The 25,241-nt window shown below is 47.5% G+C and overlaps 1 protein-coding gene across 2 annotated transcripts; it reads right to left on the reverse strand.

Annotated features, from left to right (window-relative positions):
- Window positions 1–591: 591 nt before the first annotated feature.
- Window positions 592–19,636, reverse strand: Zbtb8b (zinc finger and BTB domain containing 8B). Of its 2 annotated transcripts, XM_015987865.3 has the most exons (4): window positions 19,525–19,636; window positions 8,189–9,195; window positions 7,167–7,345; window positions 592–6,756 (listed from the first exon to the last, which is right to left on the reverse strand). In XM_015987865.3, exons 2-4 carry the CDS (start codon window positions 9,153–9,155, stop codon window positions 6,442–6,444), a joined length of 1,461 nt encoding a protein of 486 aa, XP_015843351.3. In that variant the 5' UTR covers window positions 9,156–9,195; window positions 19,525–19,636; the 3' UTR covers window positions 592–6,441. The 2 variants fall into 2 exon arrangements, with proteins under 2 accessions (XP_015843351.3, XP_076421263.1); XM_076565148.1 differs by lacking the exon at window positions 19,525–19,636 and having other exon boundaries at window positions 8,189–9,255.
- Window positions 19,637–25,241: the final 5,605 nt, after the last annotated feature.

Here is a 25,241-nt window from a genome sequence, read left to right on the forward strand (position 1 = left end):
AATAAACAAACTTGTGGCCAGAAGTGGCTCTGTGGGTCTGAGAAGCTTTGCAGTAGGGGTTGGTGGGGTGCGGGGGTACAGGGGCGCTCTTTCTCTCTCTCTCTCTCTCTCTCTCTCTCTCTCTCTCTCTCTCTCTCTCTCTCTCTCTCTCTTCTTTCAGTCAGTTCCTGTTCTCCTCTCTGCAGGAGATATACAGGCCAGCCTGCCAAGGGCCATTTCCACTACAGTGAGTCATGCTCCACTGATGGCCCCTGCTTGCTGACACTTGTGGACCTCTGCTTGGCCAGGATGGAGAGCCAAGGAAGAGCCACACCCTGAGAGTGGAATTGAAAAAATCCCCAAACTGAGTGCAGGCTGAATCAGTGGACTAGAGAGTAAACACTTTTTCCCCCCAGTTTTTCAAGACAGTGTTTTTTTCTTCCTTCCTTCCTTCCTTCCTTCCTTCCTTCCTTCCTTCCTTCCTTCCTTCCTTTCTTTCTTTCAAGAGATTTTCTATTCATTTTACATATCAACCACCGATTCCCCTGTCCTCCCTCCTCCCCCCCCAAACACCCCTCCCCCCAACTCACCGCCCATTCCCACCTCCTCCAAGATAAGGTCTTCCATAGGGAGTCAGCAGAGCCTGGAACATTCAGTTGAGGCAGGTCCAAGCCCCTCCCCGCTGCACCAAGGCTGCGCAAAGTGTCTCACCATAGGCACTAGGCTCCAAAAAGCCTGCTCATGCACTAAGGACAGGTCCCGATCCCACTGCCTGGGCCCACCTAAACAGTTCAAGCTAAACAACTGTTGAGACAGTATTTCTCTGTGTAGCCCTGGCTGTCCCGGACCTTGCTCTGATGAGCAGCCTGGCCTCGAACTCACATGGATCTGCCTGCCTCTGCATCCTGAGTGCTGAGATTACATATGTATACCACCACTGCCTGACTAAAATTTATGTATATGAGTGTTTTGCCTGTATGTATGTCTGGGCATACATGTGTGCACTTGGTGCCTGATGACTTCAAGATGGCCTGGAACTGGAATGACAGACAGTTGTAAGCTACCATGTTTGTGCTGGGACTCAAACCAAAGTGCTCTGGAAGAGCAGCCAGTGCTCCTAACCACTGAGCCATCATCTCTCCTAGAGTGGACACTTCTGAAGGACAAAGTGTGTGTGTGTGTGTATGTGTGTGTGTGTGTAATATGTATACAATAGATCTAACATTCTGTGCATGTTCTCCAGATAAAAATACTTTTAAAATGATGACATTTTCCCCTTAGATTAGCCCCAGGACATGGAGGCAGTATCTGCCTTCCCAGTCCTAACTCCCAAGACCTCCCAGATACTGCCTGTAGTAAGACATATATACCTGTACAGCATACATATGACTATGAGCACCACAAAAAAAATTATGATTTTGGGGCTGGAGAGATGGCTCAGAGGTTAAGAGCACTGGATGTTCTTCCAGAGGTCCTGAGTTCATTTCCCAGGAACTACATGGTGGCTCACAGCCAACTGTAATGAGATCGGTGCCCTCTTCTGGCCTGTAGGCAAACATGCAGAACACTATACATAATAAATAAAATCTTTAAAAAAAAACTTAGGATTATTTTTTTAAAAGATAGGTTCTTAGTATCCCAGGTAGACTCAAAACTTGCTATGTAGCAGAAGGTGAGGTTGGACTTTTAAAAATAATTATTTTATTTTATATGTATGGGTGTTTTGCCTGCATGCATGTCCGTGTACCACTTTCAGAAGAGAGTAACAGATCCCCCGGGACTGGAGTTACAGATGGTTGTGAGCCACCACAAGGGAACTGAGACTGAGCCTGGGTCCTGGGAATGTGCAGTCGGTGCTCTTATCCCTTAGCCAGTGAGCCATCTCTCTAGCCTGATAAGTGACATTAAAAACAGATTTACTTATTATAACCCATATGTTTCTCTATTATTATAGATGGGAGCTTTGTCTGTATGTACATCTTACCTCAGAAGAGGGCAGCAGACAATTGTGAACTGCCATGTCGGTGGTGGAAACTGAATTCAGGACCTTTGGAAGAGCAGCAAGTACTTTTATTTTTTCTCTTTTTTTTTCTCCCCTGGAGCTGAGGACCGAACCCAGGGCCTTGCACTTGCTAGGCAAGTGCTCTACCACTGAGCTAAATCCCCAACCCCGCTTTTATTTTTTATTTTACATATGTAAGTGTTTTGCTTAGTGGGTATCTATTTACCATGTGTGTGCCTGGTGCCCACAGAAGTCAGAAGAGGGTATTAGATTCCCTGGTACTGGAATGACTGATGGTTCTGAGCCATCATGAGAGTGCTAGGAATCCCTCAGGTCCTCTGTAAGAGGAGTTAACGTTCTTAACCACTGACCCATGGCTCTAGCCTCACAACATTTTTTTAAAGATTATTTTTCATGTAAATATTTTGATCATGTTTCCTCCTCCAGTTCTTCAAGGATTCTCCCCACCTCCCTACCACCCAACTTTATGTTCTTTCTTACCTCTCTCTTTAAAAACAAACAAAAAGGGGTTGTCGAGATGGCTCAGAGGTGAAGAGCACTGGCTGCTCTTCCAGAGGTCCTGAGTTCAAATTCCAGCAAACACATTGTGGTTCACAACTACTTATGAGATCTGGTGCCCTCTTCTGGCCTACAGGCAACATGCAGGCAGAGCACTATATACATAATAAATAAATCTTTAAAAATAAAAACAAAAACAAATAAAAGACAAAATAAAACAAAACAAGAAACATCCCGCAAAAAAACAAAAAAAAACCAAAAAAACTAAAAATGAGGCTGGGGCTGATGTTGCACACCTTTGTGTGTGTGTGTGTGTGTGTGTGTGTGTGTGTGTGTGTGTGTGTGTGTGTGTGTTTAGAGACAGGGTTTCTCTTTGTAGCTTTGTTGCTGTCCTGGATCTCACTCTATAGACCAGGCTGGCCTCGAACTCGCAGAGATTGCCAATGCATGTACCACTACCGCCTAGCATGTTGCACACCTTTAATCCCAGCACTCAGGAGGCAGAGGCAGGCAGATCTCTGTGAGTTCGAGGTCCAGGTCAGCCCGGTCTACAGAGCAAGATCCACGATTCATTTGCTTTCCGTATGAGATTCTGACCTTTAGTTAACATTTCTCGCCCTGTTACTGTTTTGTTTTGATTTTTGAGACAGAGTTTCTCTGTTTCTCAACAGCCCTATCTGTTCCGGAACTCTCTTTGTAGTCCAGACTGGCCTTGAACTCACAAAGATGCGCCTGCCTCTGCCTCCTGAGGGCCAGGATCAAAGGTGTGGCCCCCTCCTTCCCCCAGTACAGAACACAGAATTTAAAAATGAAAGATCATTTTTTAAAAAAAAAAAAAACCACTTTATCATATATCTAGAATTTCTCCACCTTGGAACTATTGATTTTTTAAAAAAATTTTATATTTAATTTGAGACACAGTCTCATTCTGTATCCTTAGTCTGCCTAGAGGTAGCTATGTAAATTAGGCTGGCCTGGAACTGTTCCAAATCCTCCTGTCTCTACTTCCCTGGATGCTGGGATTAAAGGCATGGGCCCTCCTATGTAAGACGGTTCTGCAGCATCCCTGGCCCAGACCTACTGGATGCAGAAGTTCCCCTTCCCTGCTTCTGACAATCAAATGTAACCCAGACAATGTCAAATTTCTATGTAAGACAAATTATATCCAGCTGAGAAGTACAGTGAAATCTCTAAAGCGATTTTTTTTCTTACCCACAGACCTGAAGAGGTGACAAGATGGCTGAAAAAGATCAGTCATGGAGCTGGAGAGATGGCTCAGAGGTTAAGAGCACTGGCTGCTCTTCTAGAGGTCCTGAGTTCAATTCCCAGAAACCACATAGATCTGGTGCCTTCTTCTGGCCTGCAGGGATACATGCAGGCAGAATACTATATACATAATGAATAAATAAATCTTTAAAAGCAAAATCAGTCATGGCCTTACCCAAGGAGGTATCGAGCAGGCCGAGAGGCTGAATTTGTGAGGTAGAAAGGTCATATTAAAACAGAAATAGATTAAATACAGAGTATAAATATCAGATATAATTCCCGTGAGATAAATGTATACATCCATTTGAATTTCCTTTCTGTGAAGATCTCTCTCTCAGTTTATTAAAGACAGCTCTGGCCGGCCTACAGCTTGTTTGCCGACTGGGTCGGCCTCAGTCCTCCCGCTTCTCCCCCTCAGGCCTAGGTTCCCAGATGTGGGCCAACAGGTCCTACTGCCAATAACAGTTTTGTTCCAGGCAAGAAAAATACAATTTCAAAACTGTATGCATTCAATTTATTTATCTTTGAGACAGAGTCTCACTAGGTATCACTGACTGGTCTAGTACTGTGTAGACCAGGCTGGCCTTGAACTTACAGAGCTCTGCCTGCCTCTGCCTCCCCAGTGCTGGGATTCACTTTATTAGCAAGTGCCACCAGGCCTCTCTGGTATCAGTCTTTATATGATGTGGCTCCCAAGGCAGCCACACCTGGGCTGGTCCATGCCTTGTTCAAGAAGATGAAACCAATAACTGGGTGTGGGCATCCAGTAACATCAAAATGTCATCACTGTTTCAGAGAGCTGCCCTAAGACTCTCCTACTAAGTACAATTTAAATACCTTTCCAGGGGCAGGGGATGTAGTCAGTGAGAGAACACTCATCCAAATTGAACAAGGTCCTGGATACAACACCGACCACTGAGAAAACCAAAATGAAACCAAAAGATTTGCTTATTTTTTTAATGGCTTTTTTCTTTTTTTCTTTTTTTTTTTTTTTTTTTTTTTTTTTGAGCTGAGGATCAAACCCAGGGCCTTTCTGGTGGCAGATAATGAACTGTACCTCCAGTCCCGCCATGAGTGGTGGCGCACACCTTTAATCCCAGCACTCAGGAGGGAAACTAGGCAGATCGTTCGTTGTGCGTTCGAGGCCAGCCTGGTCTACACAGTGAGTTCAGGGCAGCCAAGCCTACATAGAGAGATCCTGTCTCAAAAAACAGACAAACCAACACTTTAACCCTTCAATGACCAGACAATACCTACAAGTCCATTTGTAAATTCTTCTGATTAGCTATTGTTCAAGAGGCAGAAAGACCGGTGATCTCGCCGCCTTTTGAAACTGTAGTAAAATTAAAGGAAAACAAGGGGATTTCTTTTAAAATCCACTTTGGATACTTCACATAAGAAAAGTCTGTGAAAGCGCCTTCTCGTTTGTTCTTCAGCCACAGTCTTTCCTGCCCTTTCACACTTTAAAGACCCTTGCTTTGCTAGAACTGTGACCTGGCTGCTGCATGGGTGAAAAGCAGACTGGCCTTACAACCTGGGTTAGCCAGCTCCTTCCTTCTAGAAGGTCTTCTAAAAGTTAAAAGACCTAGAAATACATTAGACAGGCCTGCGCTCCTTCCCCTCCCTCCCAGGGTGGAGGAACGTCAGCAGGACATACATTTTCAGGTTGCACTGAGCTGCCTCTTGGAAATGACTGAAGAATGCAGGGGAGCATTTTGAGTTTTGCCCACAGAACTTGTTTTATGATCTCAGAATGGTGTATTGGTGTGCACGTAATCGTCAAATAGCTTACCGGACAGAGACACTTCCTGAACCTGGCTCACCATGAGGTTCTCTTTTCGGGGCTCATTTAATTTCATCCAGCTGGTCAAGCACAGGGCCCTAATGAACTTGCAACTCATTTCAGTGTTTGTCTGCACATAACTTCCTTTTAAGTACAGTCTCAGATTTAGGGAGTACCTTTTCTGGTCATGTAGTCGGTCCTGCCTGCTTTTTATCAAAGCAGGTCAGAAAATTAAACTGTGGAATTTGTTATGAAAAGCTTGGCAGGAGAAGACTGATGTTCTGACGGCGTATTTTGTCACCTCTTCAGAAAAAGGTAACGATAAAAGAATGTAAAAGATTGAAAGAGTGCTCATCATGGAGATTTTCCTTATTTTCCTCCTGCCCAGAGTCTGCTTCTCAACAGGGAAATTAGGAAGCCTCGGGGCCAACCTTGATTCACTCAGCACCAAGATGAGGCCAACAAAGCCCTCAGAATCCATGCTAAAAAATTATCAGTCTTTTGAGTCACAACATCCAGACTGTGGCATGTAGTCCAACAAAAATACAAGTGCAAGCTGGGCAGTGGTGGTGAACACCTTTAATCCCAGCACTCGGGAGGCAGAGGCAGGAGGATCTCTGTGAGTTCGAGGCCGGCCTGGTCTACAGAGGAAGTTCCAGGATAGCCAGGACTGTTACACAGTAAAACCCTGTCTTGAAAAACTAAACCCCCCTCAAAAAAAAAAAAAAAAAAAAAAAAAAAAAAAAACAAAAAAAAAAAAAACCAAGTATAACAACATTGCACCATTAAGAAGGGGAAACAGCCCCTAAGTTCCACAAAATTAGACTAATGCTGGCTTTCACCGTAGTGCAAGCAATATGACCTCTAAAACCTCTCTCCCATCAATTGACTGCTACGTAAGAGTCTCTCGGTCTGGTAAGTTGGATTGAATGTGTGGCTTGTCCTCGGCCTCCTCTGCAGCCGGGTCATTCTCCTCACCAGACTCCACATAGATGGGCCAGTCGTCCATGTCGCTCTTCTCGTGGCTTTCAGACGCGGCCTCCACCAGGCTGAGGTTGACCGGCACCAAGTCGTCATCCTCATCCTGTGCGTCGGTGACACACGTACAGCTGTCACACAGCCCGAAGCGCCGCAGCCCCTGCGACAGGTGGCTGGTGAAGGTTCTTCGACAGCCCTTGCAGATGATTGGACGGCTGGATCTGTGGACCTGTCAGCACAAGGGGACCCGTTAAATGTCACCGAAAAGGGATCAAGGCGCTGGAGAGACGACTCAGCAGCTAAGAGTTCTTGCTGAGCAAGTGGAAATACGCTGCTCTCCCACCCCAGTGTGCTGAGTCTGGTGGAAAAATGGGGATACAGCTTACTCTACATCCACATCAGGGGAAAAGGCCCCCAGTCTGCCGGCCCCGGCAGGTCTGGCCTCATGACAGCCATCCTTGAGCAAAAACTAAGCTTCTTGGAGAATTTCTCTGTTCCCATGCCAGTGTTGACTTTCTAAGAAAACGTCACCAAAGTCACCAAATTATCTAGGGACGGGACGACGACAGAGAAATGAAAGACAGGCTGACGCTCAGATCAGGAACTGGACACCCGGGCAGCGGCCTCACCGACACTTACGCTCAGGGCGTGGCTCCGCAGGTGCTCCTGGCGGGTGAACCTCTTGCCACAGGTCTCGCAGGGGTAAGGCCGCTCGCCTGTGTGCGATCGGATGTGCCGCTTGAGGATGCCCTTCTGCTTGGCAGTGTAAGGGCAGAAAGGACACTTGTGGAGCTTGATGGGGACCACCAGCACATCACCTGAGGAACCCAACAGACCGTAAACAACAGCAACAACCACAGGCACCTTTCAGGGGGGCTGGGAAACCCCAGCATCCCAGACAGAGAGGGAGGCCACCAAGGCTACCTGCTAGCAAGCGGCAAGTTACCAGTACAAGCCCAACTCTGTCTGGTTCCCCAAAAGCCAAAGGTCAAGTCAGCTAAGTGCCTCCCCCAGCCCCACTCCCTTTTCCTTCTCTGTGCTAGAGACTGAAGCCAGGGCCTTGAGTGTGGTACACAAACAAACACTCTATCACTAAGTGTCATCCCCACATACCCAGCTTGGTTTTGGGTCTTGAGCATTAGGCTTTAATGGCTGAGACATCTCTCCAGCCCATAAACTTTTTTTTTCCTGTTGTTTGTTTATTTTTTCTGCTGGGCAGTGGTGGTGCAGGCCTTTAATCTCAGCACTCCGGAGGCAGAGGCAGGCAGATCTCTGTGACTTCAAGGCCAGCCTGGTCTACAGAGTGAGTTACAGGACAGTCAGGGCAACACAGAGAGAGAAATCCTGTCTCAAAAACAAAACAAAAACAAGATGGACATCTCTTGAGGTGCAACATCTGATACTGTCCTCTGGTCTCCACAATGCACGTGTGTGTGCACACACACACACAGAGTACACAAAGAAACAATAGTCTGTATATAACAAGTACTCAATTAATACCTATTGAGAGTGGTGGCAGTAATGACTGTAGGTGGTGGCAGTGGCGGCATGACGGGGTGACAATCATGGGGGGGGGCAAACGGGATGACACGGGACACGGGATGGGACACACAAGGCCCAGATAAATGTTGGCAGAGAGAATGCCTGTGATCAAAACTCACCCGAGTCCTCTCTATACCAGTCATTCTGAACGTCCATCACGGAACTCATGGCCACTCCTGCCCCTTCCAGTCTCCCCTCCAAACTATGAGAAAAGTGACGATCGGCGTCCTCTTTGCTCTGGACGGCACCACCGTGCAGGAGAGCCTCCAGAAACTGCTTCACATGGTAGTTGCTATACGTCAAGTCCAAGGCCTGGTTACTGGACAGGCCTTGCTCCGCGTGGGCCAGGGGGGTCACATACTGCTGCAGCCCTTCGCCGGCCTCCCCCTCCACTCTGGCAATATCAAATTCTACCTTGGGTTCAACCCGTCTGGGCACAACAGAAAGGTCACGGTCGGAGGCGCCAGGGCCCTGGCTGTTTTTCACAACCAGCTCCAAGGGATGGCAGTCCTCGCAAGGGGATGCTCGTGTACACTCCACGCTCCCTTCTCCCTCTCCTGGGGAGGAGACGAAGCTCTTGGTACAACAGGAAGTCCCCTCCAGTCCTGAACTCGGACTTCCGCTGTCTATCTGATGAGCTGCAGCGGCGGCTGCTGCGGCCGCGGCCGCTGCCATGGCTGCCGCCACAGCAGCCTCCTTCTCCATCTTCCGGCAAATGTCAAGGGACGACCTGATGTAGGTCTTGCAGAAGTTGACCACGTCATTCATCTGCAGGTAGCTGGCGGCTGACATAACTTCAATCACATTCTCACCACACAAGTCCAGCTTCCCAGAGTAGAGGAAATCTAAGATGGTGGAGAAGGCGTCGGAGGTGACGATATCCAAGGAGGCCGTGCTGTGCCGCCCACTGTCCTGAATGTAGTGAATGAGCAGGGCGCGGAAGTAGCCACTGTTGGCGAACAGAATGTTCCGGTGGGCCTTGAAGATGCGCCCTTCCACGATGATGCTGCAATCACAGAAAAAGTCCCTTTTCCGCTGCTCATTCAACTCCCCCAAGAGCTTGGCACAATAGGCCTGCGCCTCCATTTCTCCACCAGCCGCTGCTGCTCTGGAGGGGCCTGGAGCTCTGCCAAGATTTTTATTTAAGTTAATTCACGAATCCCAACCTTACTGTTCTGGTGGAAGATCCACCGACACCTGTCCCCCATCTCTTCCCCCAAACCCGCCCCTTCAAAGCCCACCAAAATCACCCAGAAGGCTTCACCCATTAAACCGGGCCTTTTCCTAATTTGGTCAGATTTGAATGCTGCATTGGCGGACAGGCCTCCAGGGTGCAAAAAACTTATCACTTACCATAAGCTGTTCTCATTTTGCTTTGATTTTCTGTAGCCCGGCCTTGCATTTTCTAAGTAGCCAAGGATGGTCTTGAACTCCTGTGATTACAGGGGTGGTCACCACCCCAGTTTATGCAGCGCCCGCACCCACGCTGCCTGTGTGCAAGGCCAGCACCTCTACCAACTGTTCCATGTCCCTGGCTTCAAGATGTTCGTATATTTTATATATTCTATTTAAAAACACTGGCTCAGGGCTGGAGAGAGAACAAGAATTAAGAGCATCTGTTGCTCCTGCAGATGAACTGAGCTCAGTTCTCAGTTCTCATGTGGTTCATTATTCTCCTTAACTCCAGTTCCAGGGTTTCCAAAAAACCTCAACTGATCTCCATGGGCACCAAGCACTCATGTGGTACACATATACATGCAGACAAAACACATAAAGTAAATGAATCTTTTTAAAAAAAAAATTCTTTTTAAACCAAACCACTGGTTCAATGGTTTTCATGACTGTGGGGAGCCCAAACAGCCAGACCACATAGCTGCCATGACAGGCTTACTAACAGGAACCACTCGGTTCCCAGGAAAAGCCATAAGCCAACCCCACCCAGGGAGGGCCAGCATCTAAGGGGAAATACTTGACATTCCAAACGTTCTGCTCCAACCATTCTAAGATATCACCCCGTGTCCTTTGCCCAGGCACACACCCAGTTCCCTTTTACCAAGATGACCCTAGATGGTTAGGGTCCTGAACCCCGGAAATTCCCTCACACAGAGGGGCAGTAATTGTTAATTATCATTTGCAACCCAAAAGGGAAGTGACCAATGGGGAAATGAATTAACTAAAGGCTGAATTCAGGTAATATCTAAGAAGAGGGATCTTATGTGCTCCACTATAACCTTAAATGTGATTGGTAGAAAATGTTAAGACTCTAAGAGTTGCTAGGTCAATGGGAGAAAATAAAACTGTCTTCTTTTTTCTTGTGGCTTCTATCTGTCCAAGCTATCTGCCGTTTTTTCTGCAGGGTGGGGGAAGGTGTGCTCAGTCGCTAGGCAACCTGTGTACAGCTAGATGCCTCTGGTGATAGTTAAAGGGAGATCTGGAACTAGAGGTAAGATTTGGGAAAGGAGGAAGTAAAGCTTAATTGGCACATCCGCCAGGCCTTCTCAAACGGTAGTCTGGACACTTAAGTCTGTTCTTAGAGAGTACAGAGGTATCTCTGATAAGGTACTTTCCTCCATCTGGGGATGGACCTGGCCAGATGCTGCCAATGACGATAATTACAGGGAGGCTTGAACTGGGGTTCTGGCTGTGCATAGCTGTCAGCGCAGGTTACCTAAATATTCCATTAGTAGAGGGGAAATGATGCCCAATAAATGATGGAAAAGCTACAATAGCACACAAGAAACTCACAGCAGGAAACGGCTGATAATCAAAAGCCAAATATCACCAAGGCTGAGCCTCTGGAAGGCCCTTGGCTTCCAGGTATTAGCTTTGTCATAATCAGCTGAAATCCTACTCTGTGTATTTTTGCGGCTTGCAGCACCCTCACCTGCATCCTCTACTATGATAAAAACCTCACCCTGCCCGGGCTCAGAACTCTTTAATCTTACCACTGCATCGGACACACAGAGGGTCCAAACTGGAGCTTGAATAAAGGCTCTTAGCCTTTACACATGGGTTTCGGTCTCTGTGGTGGTCTTTTGGGGTCCCCGCAATCTGGGCATAACAATGATGTAGACTGTTTAGAATCTAACATACAACTGGGTTAAAAGATAAAAAAAAGAGCCAGGCGGCATGCCTTTAGTCCCAGCACTCAGGAGGCAGAAGCAGGTGGATCTCAGTGATTTCCAGGCCAGCCTGGTCTACAGAGCGAGTTCCAGAACAGCTAGGACTGTTACAAAGAGAAAAAGGGCTGGAGAGAGGGCTCAGAGGTTAAGAGCACACTGACTGCTCTTTCAGAGGTCCTGAGTTCAATTCCCAGGAACCACATGGTAGCTCACAACCATCTGTAATGAGATCTGGTGCCCTCTTCTGGCCTGCAGGCATACATGCAGACAGAACACTGTATACATAATAAATAAATAATTCTTAAAAAAAAAAAAAAAAAAAGTAATGATGTCTAGCTGCATGTGGGCACAGTCCGTGTGTTGTACATGGATTCTTTCTACAACTTTCTATAAAAACCTTGAGAGGAGGAGAGGAACAGGAATGGTGGAACATAACCTGTGATCCTTGTATTCACGAGGCTGAAGCAGAAGGATCAGGAGTTCCAGGCCAACTCGGGATACAGAATGAGACCCTGTCTATAAATAAATAAATGGGGGGTGGAGAGAGGGCTCGGTCATTAAGAGAACTGCTATTTGGGGCAGCTCAGAACCACTTCTAACTACAGTTCCAAGGGATTCAACACCCTTTTTTGGCCTCCATAGGTACCCATACACATACAAATAAATAAAAATATTATCTTCCAAAAAATGTAAAAATAAAAACCAGCTGGGTGATGGTATTGTAAAACTTTAATCCCAGCACTCTGGAGACAGAGGCAGGAAGATCTCTGAGTTCGAGGCCAGCCTGGTCTACAGAGCAAGTTCCAGGACAGCCAGAACCACACAGAGAGACCCTGTCTCAAAAACAAATAAACAAATAAATAAATAAAAACAAGTGTAATTTTGGCATCTGAGAGGCAGAGACCAGAGGATCAGAAGTTAATCATCTTTTTTTTTTACATTTATTTATAATGTATGTATATATTTATGTATGTGTGTATATATGTATGCCTGCATGTATGTATGTATGTAATGTATATATGTATGTATGTATGTGAGCATGTGGGTGCCATGGAGCACATGCAGAAGTCAATATTCTTTTCTTTGACCATATTGGTTCTGGAAACTGAACTCTGGTCATTAGGCTCAGGGACAAGTGCCTTCACACTGGGCCATCTCACCATCCCCACGATCATCTTTGAGAGTTCAAAGCCAGCTTGGCCTAGCATTGCGGCTGTCTCAACAAACAAAAAGGCTGGGAATGTGGCTCAGTTGGCAGAATGCCTGCCTAGCACCTATAAGGGCCCGGGTTCCATTGCCAGCCCTCCATAAACCGAATGTGGTGGCAGATGCCTATAATCCCAGCACTAGTGAGGGAGAGGCAGGGGGATCAGGAGTTCAAGGCCATGGTCAGCAATATAGCTAGTTCCAGGTTAGCCCTTGACACAACAGCCTATCTCAAGCAAACAAATAAATCCCTTGTAAGTCCTGATTTTGTTTCTATTTTTCTGATAAAGAAATCAAAGATAGGAAGTGACCTAGCTATGACAGAACATGGACTCAAAACTGGCTTTGTCGGTGTCCAGTCAACGGATCTTATGACTGCGTTCTCGGTTCAAATGGCACAGCTTCCTTTTCAGTGTCCTGATCTGTACGTAGAGATTAGCCAGCAGCCTCGACGCTTATCTTCTGAGGTAGGAATGGCCCCTGCGGTAGTTTGAATGTAACTGGCCCCCATAATCTCTAATAGCAAGTGTGGATTTGTTGAAGAAGTGTGTCACTGTGGGGGCGGGCTTGAAGTTTCCTATGCTTAGGAATACTGCCCAGTGTCTCAGTTCACTTCCTGCTGCCTGCAAGATGTAGGACTCTCAGCTCCTTCTCCTGCACGGTGCCATGCTCCCCATCATGATAATGGTCTGAGCCTCTGAAACTGCAAATGAGCCACCGCAATTAAATGTTTTCTTTATAAGAGTTGTCATGGTCATGATGTCTCTTCACAGCAATAGAAATCCTAACTAAGACATCTTCTACCACTATTTTGTGGGAAAATCTGATAGATTCTTGGCTTGTCAGCATACACACCCACTTCTAAGGGTCCTGGTACCCCTTAGGCTGCTACACTTATTCTTCCCCCACTCTTGGCCAATGTGAAGCTGGCTCCATCCTGCTCAGGCTCCAGGTGTATCAGCTGTCATGTAGGCTAATACAACCAATGTATCTTACTCTCTGACCGGCACTGACTCAGCGGGGGGCCTGCAGCCTGATCATAACCAATGAAAAGCAATGGAACCTTTGTTGGGCATCTGAAAGGGGCACTCGGCTCTGGAACTCACAGAATGTGAGGAATGTGCTGCTAAGCCACCAGAGGAACCGGCCTAACAAAGAGGGCAGCCTGGAACCTGGGGACACTAGCTAAGCCCTGGCTCAAGCTGTGCCAGAACCAATTAAGTCCCTTTTTGCCTTAGTGACTGAACCCTCAGTGACTGAACTCTACTACCTTGGTTAAGGTCTTCCTACTATCTCAGTCCTGGCTGGCTCTGTCAGCAGACAGCATGTTCTTTAAAGGCATAGCAGTGTCTTACTTATTTCAATCTGACGGCACTCACAGCACTGGACAGAGCGCTCACAGCACCGGACAGAGCGAGGGCTCTGGATAAAGAATGTTTGCTACATTAAAAGGCACACTCCTATTTTTAACTGCAAGGCAGAACACATATAATCAAGCTTGGACTCTTCCCAGTGGTGAGGCACACGGAGGTGCTAGCTTTCTGCTCTAAGCGCGCCCTCCCTCTCCCATCAAACCACAACCATTAACCACCCTTTCCTTTACCTTGTGACCCACTGAACTCAGAGCAGTCCTGAGCACAAATGCAGTCAGCTCTCTGTAGCAGTGGCTTCTATATCCATGCATTCAGTTAACCAACGACTAAAAATATTTGAGGGGGAAAAGTCAAACCTGCTTTATTTTTATCTATCTATCTATCTATCTATCTATCTATCTATCTATCTATCTATCTATCCATCCATCCATCCATCCATCCATCCATCCATCCATCCATCCATCCACCAACCCACCCACCCATCCATCCATCCATCCATCATGGGGGGGCGGGAGCTAGGGGGTACCTGTGCCAGAGCATTCATGTGAAGTTCAGAGAACAACCTGTGGAAGTTGGTGCTCTCCTACCATGTAAGTTCCTAGGAATCAAACTCAGGCCATCAGGCTTGGCAGCAAGCACCTTTACCCACAGAGCCATATCGCAAGCCCAATTCCTGTATTTTTAGGCTCATTTTAAACTCAACAAAATTATATCCTAATTTTAAAAAGTTTCCTCACCCAAAGTAGTTAAAGTAACCACTATTTGAAAAGGAAGAGCACTGTCTTGTGTCTGTGGAATTCTTTTTTTAAACATACTTTATTTTTATTGTATGAATATTGTACCTGCGTATATGTCTGACGGCCTTCCATGTACCCAGTCCCTGTGGGAGCTCTAAGAAGGTGTCAGATTCCCTGGAACTGGAGTTACAGGTGGCCATGGAGCCACCATGTAGGGGCTGGGAATTGAACCCAGGTCCTGTGCAAGAACAGCCACTGCAATTAACCACGGCGCCATTTCTCTAACAACTGAGCCATCTCTCTGGCCCCACAGCTATAGAATGCTACTGTTCCCAAATAAATCCAGGACATCTCCCACTACGTCCTCATTCCTTTCTCTGACCAGCCTCAGACACCTAACAGCTGTTGCTGCTGTCTTTGACAATCAAAACACTACGGGACAAATGGGGTCTAGAAAAATTCCTTTTTTTTTTTTTAAAGACAGGACCTTGCTAGGTAACCCTGGCTGGCTTAGAACTCTCTATGTAAACCAGACTAGCCCAAACTTGCCTTGGCCCTCCTTGGTCTCTGCCTCCAGAGCGCTGAGATCCTGAAAAACACATTTAAATATTACTTTCATCTCTTGTAGCTTGAAAAGCAGACCAGTCAAACTGACAGCATCAGATCTTTGTGCCGATACCCTGTGCGCTTGGGAGTATAATTTAGACATCATTTTAGAGAGGGAATTTGGCAAATATTTGGAATATTTATCAAAACTTAAAATACAAGCCAGGAGCTGGGCAGTGGTGGCACACACCTTTATTCCTAGCACTCGGGAGAGGCAGAGCCAGGCGGATCTCTGTGAGTTCGAGGCCAGCCTGGTCTATAGAGTGAGTTCTAGGACAGCCAAAGATGTTACACAGAGAGACCCTGACTTGGGGGGTGGAAGGGGGGGCGTGGGGGCGGGGGATGCAAGCCAGGTGTAGTGGCACACACTCATGGTCCCAGCTACTGGGAAGCAGAGGCGAAGAGACAGTTTCAGGTCAGAAGTTTGATGCTGAGAAGCGAAGCATTTTAAGACCCCCATCTCAACAACAAGAACTCACATGCCTTTGCTTCCACATTCATTGTTAAACTTACCCCTCTGCAAGCATCCTACAAACATTGAAGTATGAATTCAGACAGATGCATTGTACAACTGTCTCACCATGTAGCCGTGGGTAGCCTAGAACTTACATCAATCCTCCAGCCTCAGCCTCCCAGGCAGATGCACTACCATGCACTCTCACAAAATTAGAAACAATTTAAATCTCCATCAACAGGGAACAAGTTAAATGAGGTTTCAGTTGCAAGGTGGAGGAGCATGAACATATTATTTAAACAGGATGAAAATGACATCCATGGTGCCCTCGGAAACATCACATCAGATAAAGCCAGGAGACCATGAAGACAGGGATTTCATGGGTTGTTGTAGTTTTTTCCCCCTCCCAATAACAAGAACTACCCAAAAGACTTCCAGAACTACCAGCCTGTCCAAAGGCTACCACCACCTTACAAAAAAAAGACTTCCTTGGGGCTGGAGAGATGGCTCAGAGGTTAAGAGCACTGGCTGTTCTTCCAGAGGTTCTGAGTTCAATCCCCAGCACCCACATAGTGGCTCACAACCATCTGTAATAAGATCTGATGCCCTCTTCTGGCCACGCAGACAGAGCACTGTATACATAATAAATGAATAAACAAACAAACAAATACATATTTAAAAAAAAAAAAAGACTTCCTCAAGGATGTCTGCCTGGCACCTGCCTGTTTAGCATTTGAATAGACAACATCATTTTTTTTCTGTGTGTGGAGGTGGGTTGTCTGTTTGTTTGAGACAGGGTTTCTCAGTGTGGCCCTGGCTGTTCTGGAACTCACTCTGTAGACCAGGCTGGCCTTGAACTCAAGGAGATCCTCCTGCCTCTGCCTCCCAAGTGCTGGGATTAAAGGTGTGCACCACCACTGCCCGGCTGACAACATTCTTGTTAATGATCTCTATAGCAAGGACTAATGTTTCAAACTACTTTACATTATTCCTATTTTGCCTTTAAACTTTTCCCTTTGACTCCACCCCCTGAACACGCACAGAGTTAACTATTCGGATTCCCACTGCTCTGCTAATCAACTCCCAAATGAACTATCTACTCTTTAAAGAATCTCTGATTGTTGAGCTAGAGAGATGGCTCAGTGGTTAAGAGCACTCACTGCTCTTCCAGAGGACCTGGGTTCAATTCCCAGCAGCCACATGGCGGCTCACAACTGCCTGTAACTCCAGTTCCAGGGGAACCAGTGCCCTCTTCTGGCTTCTGTAGGCACCAGGGGCACACATGGCACACAAATGTACACGCAGGCAAAACACCCATACGAAAGAAATTAAATGAAGAAAATTAAAAAAAAACAATCATCTAGAACAACCTATAGTCAACTGAAAATGTCACCAAAATATACAAATAAATAAATAAAACAAGGTAAAAAAAACTATAGTGTGTTTACTGACATATAGTAAATTTTTTTTTCTGGAAAACTATACAAGAAAGATACAACAGTAGAAGTATTAGGGATAAGAAGTATATCAAAAGACTCTTCCATTTTCACTTCAAACTTTCCTGGTCAGGTGTGGGGTACACATCTTTAGTCCCAGCCATGGAAGGATGAGGCAGGAGGATCACTTGAGCCCAAACTTGGTACATAATCAGACAATACTTATTTACATCAGCTCGGCTGCTCTCTGGTGCTTCATCCCCAGGCTGTGCCGAAAGCCACTATTTCTCACTGAGAAGCCGCTAGACGCTGCTCCCACACCCAGTTACCCACACACTCACGGCACTGGGTCTACCCATGTTCCAATTCAATACAACAGTCACTAAATGTTGGGCCCGTGAGACAGTTCAGCAGAGAAAAGTTCTTGCTACCAAGCCTGATGGCCTGAGTTTGATGCTCAGAACTCATGGAGGAAGGAAAGAACCACCTCCTAAAAGCTGTACTTGGACCCCCACATGAATCTGTACACACACATAAAACAAATCTAATTAAAAAAAATTAGCCAGGCAATGGTGGCACACACCTTTAATCCCAGCACTCGGGAAGGCAGAGGCAGATGGAGCTCTGAGATCAAGACCAGCCTGGTCTCCAGAATGAGTTCCTGGACAGCCAGGGCTACTCAGAAAAACCCTGTCTCAAAATAGCAAAAATTAAATAAATTAATTAATTAAAGCCAATTACTACGTATGGGGGCTGGAAATGAAGCTCAGATGGCTGGTGTTTGTCTTCCTTGCACAAGGTCCTGGGTTTGACCCCCAGCACAGTGTACACTGATGTCATGGTGCAAGCTTCTCCCCGACCCTTGCGGGAATCCTAGCCAGGCTACGGGACTTTCAATCGAGAGTCAAAGGCGGGGGCTGGCGAGCTGGCTCAACAGTTAAAGAGAAAACACTGTTTTCCAAAGGACCTGAGTTGAATTCCCATTGCTCGACCAGGTGGCTCACAACTGCCGGTGACTGTGCTCCAGGGGTATCCGCATCTCTGGCCTCCGTCCGTGGGCAGCAGCATCCCAAGGCCCAGACCCACACACATACATTTAAAAAAAGGCAGCCCGACTTTCGCGTGTCCCCCTTTAACCACCATTCGTGTTTTTTTTTTTTTTTTTTTTTAAAGATAGACTCTGGCTATGTCGACCAGGCTAGCCTTGAACTTGCTTCCATCCTCCCGCCTCTGCCTCCCCGGTGCTAGGATTACAGGTGTGCACCACCACTGCCTGGCCAGCCCCCTCTTTCCAACAACTCTCCTCCAGTCCCACCAATTTGGGAATAAAAATTGCTAGAATTTCCTGTGCATTATTCATTAAGAAGCGCTATGTAAGCCAGGCGGTGGTGGCGCAAGCCTTTAATCCCAGCACTCCGGAGGCAGAGCCAGGCGGATCTCTGTGAGTTCGAGGCCAGCCTGGGCTACCAAGTGAGTTCCAGGAAAGGCGCAAAGCTACACAAGAGAAACCCTGTCTCGAAAAACCAAAAAAAAAAAAAAAAAAAAAAGAAGAAGAAGTGCTATGTAAAATCTCAGCACTCGGGAGGCAGAGGCAGGTGGATCTTTGTGAGCTCGAGGCCAGCCTGATCTACAGAGTTCCAGGACAGTCAAGACAACACAGAGAAACCCTGCCTCGAAAAGCCACCCTCCCAAGGAGCGCTAAGCAAACTACTTGACCAGCACGTTAGCCTTACACTACCACAGTGCAGAGTATTTTCAGTTTCCGGAGGTGGAAACTGAGGTTCGAAGATACAGATTACACGCCCAGGATTTCGAATCCATATTCAAATGATTCCAGAGAGGAGATCCCTAACCACTGTTTATTGATCTCCCCAAACCCGGTAACAAATCTGGCGCTAAACCAGGAAGCCCCTCCCTCCTCCGACCTATGCAAAGGAGGGAGGACAACAGCAGAGCTTCCCTTTGCTGGGGTAGAATTTCTGACCAACTGCATCTTCGGTTCTCCTGCTAAACTGCTCTCAAGACAGAGGCAACAATCCACCCTGAGTCTGACGACCTGAGAAAGCCACTGGAACCAGGTACTGGGCACAGTCCCCTGGTGTCTGGCTGTGGAAACCGAGGCAGGCCTTGCCTCTCCCGTGTCTTCCCACTGGCAAAGTGACCATCGCCGAGGCGGCCACTGGCCAAGCCTGGCCAAGCCCTGGCACTCAGGTATCGTTCAGGATCTGAACGAGCAGAAGCTAGAACTCCTACATGGACCACACGGGGAGGGCCACCCACAGCCAGGGAGGGGGCACGTGCCTCGCGTCCGCCCTCCCCAAGCAAGAAGAGGGAGGGTCTGCCCCTCCGCGCAGCCGGGGTCTTGGGAGTTGCTGGGCCGGGCGGTCCAAAGCTGGCTGCGACAGGCAAGCGTGCTTGCTACCCACACCCGGTCCCCTGAGCCAGCCTCCCGAGGTGCTCTCAACCAACTTTTCCCCAAAACCCACGAAAGCCGCTACGGCACCGGATGCTGGGATCTCACCTGGCACGGGTTCCAGCCGCCGCCAGCGATCTGCGCGTAGCGACACGCCCCCCTTTTCATTCACCTGCGCCCTCCGGAGAGGGGCGAGGGAGCTGGCCAATGGTGGGAGACCTTGGGCTGAAGAAGGCGGGCCCTGCAGCCAGCAGGTTCGTCAATGGTCCCGGCACCCACCTCTGGAGGATGCGCTCTGAAGGCTCCAGCGTTGACGGGGTGATGGGAGTTGTGGTCTCAGCTCTCTCTTTCAAGGAATGAGCTAGTGGACAAAACTACAAGTACCAAGATGCCCAAAAGGTAAGAACCCCCGCTTGTGCTGAGGTGGTGGCGCTCGCCTTTAATCCCAGCGCTCGGGAGGCAGAGACAGGCGTATCTCAGTGAGTTCGAGGCAGCCTGATCTACAGAATGAGATCCAGGACAGGCTCCAAAACTACACAGAGAAACTGTCTTGAAAAACCAGGGGGAAAAAAAAAAAAAAAAAAAAGCAAAGTCCTACATAGAAACTTTGGAGAGGTGGAGAGGTGGTTAAAAGCATGTACTGCTCTTGCATAGGGCCTGAGTTCAGATTCCATACCACCTGTAATTTCAGCTCCAAGTAATCTGATGCCATTTCTGGCCTCACGGGAACCTGCATGCGCATGCACATACTCACACAGAGACATCCATGTACACAGGATGTTTTAAAATGTTAAAATAAAAAGATAAAATGAAAGACCCCCGGCTGAGATCTTTCTCCGGGAGAGACCCCAAACCCAAGGAACACACCGAAACCACAGATCAGATGCAAAAGCAAGAGGGTTTATTTAGACCAGGTACCTGGGGCGAAGTCTCTTGGAGGACTTGCGCGCCTTCCTAGGGCAAGGGGGACTTTTTATGGGATCCCAGGGGCAGAGGCGCGGTTACAGAAGCGAGAAGCATAGTTACAGGGTCCCTATTGGTTGTTTCAAAGAAGGCCAGGGTGAACTTGGGGTCGTATGTGTGTGGCTGATTTGGCCTTGTCCAGGCCAGCTGCTTATTCCTCAAGGCCAGGGGCCCGCCATAAAATATCAACTGTCTTACTCCCAAGGCTGCTGACCACAGTTATCTCTCTCAAGGCTGGCCATAGCTATCTCTGTCAAGGCCGGGTAGCTGGCTATGGCTGTGAACTCCTGTTTTTCTGATTCCTGCAGAATGGCGTTTCTAAGGCCAAGTTATTGGGGGGGCATAACATCGGCCCAACGCCCCATATCCTCATAATGGAGCGGGGGTCTTTCAAAAATAAGTGGGGGTTTAAATGATTATCCAATGAGTATGTTATGTGCACAAACATGAAGAAATTAGACTTTTGTTTGTTTGTTTGTTTTGTTTTTCGAGACAGGGTTTTTCTGTGTAGCTTTGTGCCTTTTCTGGAACTCACTCTGTAGACCAGGCTGGCCTCGAACTCACAGAGATCCGCCTGCCTCTGCCTCCTGAGTGCTGGGATTAAAAGCGTGCGCCACTACTGCCAGGCGACTTCTTTCTCTCATAGGTTTGACCAAAATGTAAATGCATCCATTTTTTTCCTTTACCGAGTTTTGTTTCCTGATTTCTTCTGGAATCCATGTGCATGACTGGTGACTGGAAGCAGGAGAGGGCTTTGGGTCTCCTGGAATTGGAGTTACAAACTCTTCTGAGGCATCACGTGGGTGCTGGGAATCAAACCTGGGTCCTCTGTAAGAGCCGAATTGCTCTTAACCACAGAAACACCGCTCCAGCCACACCCATAACAGACAAGGCTTAAAATGTATCATACAATGCCTTATTATTATTATTATTATTATTATTATTATTATTATTATTAGAGACAAGGATTCTCTGTATAGCCCTGGCTTGTCCTGGAACTCGTTTCATAGACCAGGCTGGCCTCAAACTCAGAGATCTGCCTGCCTCTGCCTCCCAAGTGCAGGGACTAAAGGCATGTGTCACCACTGCCAAGCCTACAATGCCTTCTTTTTGTTTGCTTGTTTTTTCAAGACAGGGTTTCTTGGATTAAAGGTGTGCACCACCACTGCCCAGCTACTACAATGCCTTCTTAATAACGATATTCTCAAGCCTACTCTCTTGTCCTATAACACCCTATGTTACCTGTCCTAAATGCTAATAGCTCATACTGCCTAGTCCAGGACTTCAGGATTATTAACACAGCAGTCCTTCCTATACCCCCAGTGATGCCTAATCCTTACAGTCTCTCAGATTCCCTCCTCTACCCCTCATTTTACTGTTTCCAACCTTAAGGATATTTTCTTTTTTTTTTAATTTTATTTATTCATTATGTATACAGTGGTCTGCCTGCATGTATGTCTGCAGGCCAGAAGAAAGCATCAGATCTCATTATAGATGGTTGTGAGCCACCATGTGGGTACTGGGATTTGAACTCAGGTCCTTTGGAAGAAAAGCCAGTGCTCTTAACCTCTGAGCCACCTCTCCAGCCCCTCTTTCTTTTTAAATAGTATTCTTTTTAAATTCTTTTTATTTTTATTTATGTGCATTGGTGTTTTGCCTGCATGTATGTCTGTATGAGGGTGTCAAGTACTCTGGAACTGGAGTTTACAGACAGTTGTGAGCTGCCATGTGGGTGCTGGGAATGGAACCCAGGTCCCCTGAAAGAGCAATTAGTGCTCTTAACCACTGAGCCATCTCTCCAGCCCAAGGATGCTTTCTTTACACTTCCTTTGCACTCAGATTCACGTGGCCCCTTTGCCTTCACCTGGAGGACCCCCCTATCACTGGAGCAGCATCTCAGCCTACTTGTTCTGCCCTTCCCCAGGGGTTTCAAGATCACCCCGCCCCCCACTTCTTCAGCCAGGTGGGTCACTGACTTCCTTTCTCATGACCTGTCTCCTAAACACTTATTCTCAACTTCTTAACTTTTTAGGAAACAAAGGATCCAAAGTCTCCCATTCCAAACTTCAGCTTTCCGTCCTTTAGATCAAGTATCTAGACTTTCTCTTGTCCTCTAACAGCCATGAACTCACTCTCAGTCATGGAGTATCTGCCGAACTGCAGCCCCTCACACCTCCACCCACCAAGAACGAAATTCTCTCCTTCCCTGGCCTGGCAGGGTACATCAGAACCTGGGTTCCCTACTTTGCTTGTCCCCCTCTAGGAAGCAGCTCTAATGAAGCAGCTAAGGGCTCCCCAATTGAGCCTCTGGATCTTTTTATCATATTTTGCTTTGTTTTTCAGGACAGGGTTTCTCTGTGTTGCCCTGGCTGCCCTGGAACTCGATCTGTAGACCAGGCTGGTCTTGAACTCACAAAGCTCCTCTTGCCTCTGTCTCCTGAGTTCTGGAATTACAGGGGTGCGCCACCACCCCGGCTGAGCCTCTCACCCCAAGCCTGCCAGCCTGCTTTCTCTCACTCTGAGAAGCACTCATACAGGTCCTGTGCTGACTCCCCCAGACACTGACCGATGCTTTATCCTGATACTGCTGAAAAGTGGGGCCTGGCTCTGGGGATTTGGGGCAGATGAGAGGACCTACCTTTGTCCCTGTTGCCCGTTTTTCCAAACAGCTAGGTCCAACAGCTGGGGGATGGCAACCTTGCCCACAGGTGCCAGCAGCAGCCTCCCTGCTGGCCCGGGAGGCCTCTAAGCTCACCTTTGGTCAGCCTCTCTTCATCCTCCCACCCCCCTGGCTCAAGGAGCTCCTGGCCACAAGAGCCTCTAAGACTTTTTCCTCCTTCTAAGCTTCAACGTTTTCATTCACACAACCCTCCTAAAAAATCCCAATATCTCACTGGACTCCTGACCGCCTCTCGACCCGGCCACACTCTTCCCAAGGCTACCACGCTCACCCACTCCTGTCTAGAATCACTCGAAACCCTTTACCCACAAAACCCCACAACATTCTAGTTCCCCTCGGCCATGTCCTGACTGTCCTTGTCTCATAGATGGAAGCTCATTTCTCAGCTCCACTGGCTTCTGCCAAGCAGGCCATGCCATAGTGTCCTAGATTTTCCCTTTCCCATCAGGCCTCCACAAACTAGAGCCTTGGGAAACACTTTCACTAACAGAACCACTAAAGGGCCTTCCTCTCTTCTCCTCCTGACTTCTCTTAACTCCTACTTACTCCAAATCCCGAAGACGGGCCCTACACTCACTGGACAGTTCAGCAGCCCTCTGATGTCGTGAACTGGCTACTAAAGCCTTTGGTAACAGTTATATGTCCTGGCTGAAGGATGTTCATCCTTCTGTCCCAGAACCACCTTTCGGGTCCTCAAGTTCTTCTTTTCCTTTGTTCTCTTTCCTGCCAGGAAATTTTTGTCTTCTCACAGATGCCCGTTCATGTTTCTGTCATGTTTATAACTTTTCCGGCTTTATTTAGCTATGGCTCAATGACATGATTCTGTATTCATGCTGTTTCTAGACACTTACTGATTGCTTCCTCTACAATGAGGATTTCAGGGCAGAAATTTCAAGCATACTCCCAAGGTAAAGTCCCCGTAAGCTCCTTAACTTTATTTTCTGCCCCTGGTCTATATCTGTCCCAGGAGATTTCCACTCAGCTGACAGACACCACCCTGGAACTAACCACAGCCCTGCAACTGCTCCCAAACCAGCTCACTTCCCTGGCCTCGGTGGTCCTGCAACACCAGCAAGCCCTTATGGTGATGGATCTTTCTTTGGGCCACCAGCTTACAAAAAATGACTTGGAGATGTTGTGGGATATCTTTCTGTATGCTGTGGATATGTGTTACTCCCATTGGCAATAAATACAGCTGCATTGGCCTATGGCAGGGCAGGATGGAGCCAGGCGGGAAAATCCAGAAGAGACCGTGAAGGAGAAAGAAAAGTAAGGGGAGACGCCAAACCACCGTCCCAAGGAGCAACTTGTAATGGGACACAGGTAAAGCAAGGAACACATAGCGATACATAGATGAATAGTTATGGGTTAAGTTGTAAGAGCTTGCTAGCAAGAGGCCTGAGTCAATAGGCCATAGAATTTGCAATTAATAATAAGTCTCTGAGTAATTATTTTATAAGTGGCTGCAGGACCATGGGGCCAGGCAGGACTGGAGAAACACAGGACGGCAGGGCCTGGTAGGACGGGAGAAACTTATGGCTCCATGGAGACTTATTAATTATGAAAGCTCAGCCTGTAGTTTAGGCTTGCTAGCTCTTATAACTTTAACCCATTTGTATTAATCTATGTTTTGTCTTGTGGCTTTTTACCTCTCTTCCATCTTGCACCTCCTGTTTCCTCTCTGTGTCCTCTGGCATCTCTCCTGTGCCTAGATTCATTGTCTCTTCTCTCTCTCTCTACCTGGATGTCCCACCTAACCCCTTCCTGCCTAGCTATTGGCCATCCAGTATTGGAGAAATTATTTTGGCCACTTCACGTAGTTAAAAGGATATTTATTAAATGGCGTAACTCACAAATTAAGTATTGGGTAGGTCGCAGGGTCTGGGGAAGGTGTATCGCAATCCAGCGGTGTTCTCCGGAGCTCTGCACAGTCAATCTGCACCGGTCAGCGTTCCGGCACCGAGCGCGCGCCCAGAGCGAGCGCTGGCCCATCCAGCTCTCCGGTCCCCAGGCGCCTCCCCTCGCCCCGCCTCGTAGGCGTGACAGTTGTCAGAGTCTCAATGGGGGTTGGAACTTCCAGAACCAAGCTGGGATGGCTACCCACTACAATCCAGCTCTTTATTAAACCAATCAGAAGATGCCTTGGCAAAGACACATTTTTTTTTTTTTTGCTTTTGTTTTT

The sequence above is a fragment of the Peromyscus maniculatus genome, chromosome 2 (genome assembly GCF_049852395.1).
Source record: "Peromyscus maniculatus bairdii isolate BWxNUB_F1_BW_parent chromosome 2, HU_Pman_BW_mat_3.1, whole genome shotgun sequence".
NCBI classification, from domain to species: domain Eukaryota; kingdom Metazoa; phylum Chordata; class Mammalia; order Rodentia; family Cricetidae; genus Peromyscus; species Peromyscus maniculatus.